Source organism: Gekko japonicus, unplaced genomic scaffold, assembly GCF_001447785.1.
Source record: "Gekko japonicus isolate JY-2015 unplaced genomic scaffold, Gekko_japonicus_V1.1 scaffold3512, whole genome shotgun sequence".
In the NCBI taxonomy this organism is placed as follows: domain Eukaryota; kingdom Metazoa; phylum Chordata; class Lepidosauria; order Squamata; family Gekkonidae; genus Gekko; species Gekko japonicus.
Window position 1 is genome coordinate 71,090 of NW_015174945.1, and position 3,941 is coordinate 75,030.

The window sequence follows — 3,941 nt, forward strand, 5'->3', positions numbered from 1 at the left end:
CCCTGTGAGCCTGAAAACGGGTTGAAACCCAACCGGTTTTTAAACTTTGATGAGAAGTTGTAGCTGGCCTGTGACTTGGGCTGCTCTTGCTGGCCCTGGAGGGATGTAGCCAGCCATGACCGCTCCAGCAGCTGTAGTTCCAGCTGAAGGGCTAAATCCCAACAAGTCTTCTGCTTGTGGAGATGGAGCTCTCCTGACTTCTTCTCCTGTAACCCCAGAAACCTGCCCAGTGTTCCCTCTAAGCTGAGTTAGTGTGAGCGAGCTCACAGTTTTTTAGCCTCCGGCTCACACATTTTTGTCTTCACTCAGGAAGGGAGGGCTCCAGAGCGGATTTTTTTTAAAAAAATGTTACTTTTGCAGCAGCTGCCGCCGCAACACATGAATCTTCCCTGTGTGACTGAAGGTGAACTGTGGGAACAGTTTTGTGGCTGGCTCCACCTCCTGTGGCAGCCATTATCCTGCCTTTCCTTTCATACAGGGCCTGCTCTCCCGCTAGTCCCGCAGTCCCCAACCTAGCAGTCCCCAACGTGGTGCCTGCCAAATGCTTTTAGAAAGGGGGTGGAGCCAGATAGAGCCTTTGCCCAGCCAGACTTCTGATTGGTTGTGCGGATTTTTTTTAAAAAAATGTTACTTTTGCAGCAGCTGCCGCCGCAACACATGAATCTTCCCTGTGTGACTGAAGGTGAACTGTGGGAACAGTTTTGTGGCTGGCTCCACCTCCTGTGGCAGCCATTTTGAGGTGGGTTGTGCCCACCACCAATTTTCCCTCTAAGCTGTGGAGTCTTGTGAGCAAAAGTTCTACTTTGTGAGCTCCTGGCATCAAAGTTGTGAGCAAGTGATTTGGCTGCTGCATCAATCAGTTTGCTCTGGAGCCATCCTTCCTGAGCTATGACAAAAATGTGTGAGCCAGAGGCTAACAAACTGTGAGCTAGCTCACACTAACTCAGCTTAGAGGGAACCCTGCCCAGTAACCTCTGCACAGTGAAGATGCACTCATAACATCTGGTGAAGTCGTCTGTAGTCCATCAGCAGGTCATATGCAGTGTTCCCTCTAAGCTGTGGAGTCTCATGAGCAAAAATTCTACTTTGTGAGCTACTGGCATTAAAGTTGTGAGCGAGCGACTTGGCTCCTGCATAAATGAGTTTGCTCTGGAGCCATCCTTCCTGAGCCGAGACAAAAATTAGTGAGCCGGAGGCTAAAAAACTGTGAGCAAGCTCACACTAACTCAGCTTAGAGGGAACACTGGTCATATGTCTGATTAGCCTCAAGATTCCAGTTTGGTTATTAACTTTTCTGCACAGTGTCCTGGGAACTGGTCACTTGCATGCTGCTGTTTCTCCTCCTTGCCTGTCATTCCAGGTTCGTAGGCCTGGTCTCACTGGAGCTGTTCTAGGAAGGAGCCATGCCCACCTGTTACAGTTGGGCTGTGTCCATCGTTAACTCTTTCCTCTCCCTTGTCCTCTGCCCTGCAGGAGCTTCCTTCAGCTGGGTGCCGGTCTGAGCGTGGGCCTGAGCGGTCTGGCCGCCGGCTTTGCCATCGGCATTGTGGGCGACGCAGGCGTACGGGGGACGGCGCAGCAGCCCAGGTTATTTGTGGGCATGATCCTGATCCTGATTTTCGCCGAAGTCTTGGGTCTCTACGGCCTCATCGTTGCCCTTATTCTTTCCACAAAGTAAAAAAGAAAAAAATTAATTTAACAGCGCCACAGAATAAGATGCGTGTAAAAAAAGAAAAATATCGGAAAAGAAAAACCCAGCTCCGGAATGAAAGGGGTCTCTTTCTCTCTCCACACCACGTGTACAGTCGTCGTCATCAGTTTGGTAGTTGACCTCTTGTAAATGCGCAATGTATGTTAGTGACTCGTCCGTCCTGTGTGTAACTTCAATATTAAAAACCAACCCACCCACCCGGATGAGCTCCCCTCCAGCCTTCTGCAGGAGACTCGAGGGGCGCTCATGTGCAATTTTCCATCCATTTTGCCATTAGAGTACTTTATGTATAAATATGAACTAGAACTGTAATTCTCTCTCTCTCTCTCTCTCTTCACTGGATGTTTTATTTATAAGACTTGACATGTTCATACATAATGGAGCAACAGTTCCCAATTTCCCATGCGCTCTCTATATTAATCTCATATATAGGTAGATAATACACTGTGGGGTTAATTGTTTAAGTGCAGAGAAAAAAAAAATCCTTGGGTGTAACTTGATTCTCAAGATTGCTGTCGTGTCCTGGTATTGGAGTGTGAGACTGTTCCGTGTTTATACAGATAACAGCAAAACTGTCTGAGGCACTCCTGTGTTCCCAGTAGTTGAAAAAATAAAAATAAAAAATGTATGCTCCGGCATCCGAGTTGTGCACCCAGTGTTGGGTTCCGCAGTTATACGTTTCCAGGTAATAAAATTTCCTCCACTACATCATTGTAAAAGGGGCCGCGTCTTGTGTGAACGGTATGAAATGGCATTTCCACGCACCCGGTTTCTGTAACGGGGATTTAAATTGCCTGGTCCTCGTTGTACAACTTATTCAGCACTGAAGGCTCTTTTAGAACACACAGCAATTGACGCAGCTGCTAGTGTTAGACTCACAGGTGCTGCGTTCAGCCCCTTTGCTCACAGAAGGTCTGTGTCTCGTAGTGTGCCGGCGAGAGTGCAGGCGCCTGCTCTTAGAACACAAAGGTCCCCGACATTCATAAGAACATAAGAGACGCCAATGTTGGATCAGGCCAAAGGCCCATCTAGTCCACCACTGTCACACAGTGGCCAGAAATACCAGGTGCCATCAGGAGGTCCACCAGTGGGGCCAGACCATTAGAAGCCCTCCCACTGTTGGCCGGCCCCCCGAAGCACCAAGAAGACAGAGCATCCCTTGCCCCAGAGCCCCTATCTATACCTTGTGGCTAAGAGCCACTGATGGACCTCTGCTCCATATGCTTATCTAATTCCCTTTTGAAGCCGTCCATGCTTGTAGCCGCCACCACTTCCTGTGGCAGTGTCCATTGCCTGTGAAGTTTCTGCCCTTTCTTCCCCTTAGGACAACTTAGAAGAATGCCTGCTGCAGGCAGGACTTTAAAAAGAGCAAGGACAGCAGCCTTCCTGGTTGTGGGGACACGCAGGTTGGAGAGGGGCACCGGACTGGTGTAGTCACACAGTTCCAGAGCAGGAAATACTCCTCTTCCACTGATAAGATCTGCCTGCCAGGTGCGTCTTGGATGACCGGTGCTTTGTGAAGTATTCTTCAGCAGTTGCGGGAACTGATGTTGCTGTTCTAAGAATCCTAGACTTGGAAGGAACCTCCAGGGTCATCTAGTCCACCCACCTCCACAATGCAGGAAATTCACAAATACCTCCCCCTACACACACCTCCAGTGACCCCTGCTCCATGGCCAGAAGTTGGCAAAAAACCTCCAAGATGGCTAGTCAAACTGGCCTGGAGAAAAATTGCTTCCTGAACCCAGAGTGGTGATCAGCATTTTCCTGTTGCTGTTCGAGAAGACAAGTCCAGCTGCTTCCTGTGGAGCAATGGTTAATATAGCCAAAGGTTTTGCGTAGAAATGCAAGCCGCCTTAATCGTTTTCTGCAGAGGACTGCCATGTTTGCTCCCCAGAAGTCTGAAGGTACGCAGGGCTCTCCTGCCAACCGTCATTATCTAGTCTTGCTGCCTGAGACATATATTTTTTCCTCTCCTGTGTACACTTGCCATGTAGTGGTCCTAGTAAGGTATTGTGAGGCTCGTTTCCTTAATTTGGAAAAAGGAAGCACAGCTGCTATTGAGATTTGTCCCAGGCATCCTGAAGTTTCTCCAAGCAGTAAATGTATCCCAGCAGTAACTCCCTTGCTTTCTTAATGAAAGTGCCGTGGTAATCTGAGCTGGAGAGGATAGATGCCTGAGCTAGGCCCTGCCTCTTGAGGAAGGATTGTGGCTGGTGAACAAGCTGCA

At 49.0% G+C, this 3,941-nt stretch overlaps 1 protein-coding gene across 1 annotated transcript in view; it reads left to right on the forward strand.

The window, feature by feature from the left end:
• The window catches only part of ATP6V0C (ATPase, H+ transporting, lysosomal 16kDa, V0 subunit c), a 28,953-nt gene extending 26,631 nt beyond the window's left edge, over nucleotides 1–2,322 (forward strand). The window contains exon 3 of the mRNA XM_015425114.1: nucleotides 1,474–2,322. Coding sequence (XP_015280600.1) covers nucleotides 1,474–1,678 — 205 coding nt within the window. The 3' untranslated portion in view covers nucleotides 1,679–2,322. The remainder of the gene's footprint in view (nucleotides 1–1,473) is intronic.
• The last annotated feature ends 1,619 nt before the right edge of the window (nucleotides 2,323–3,941 follow it).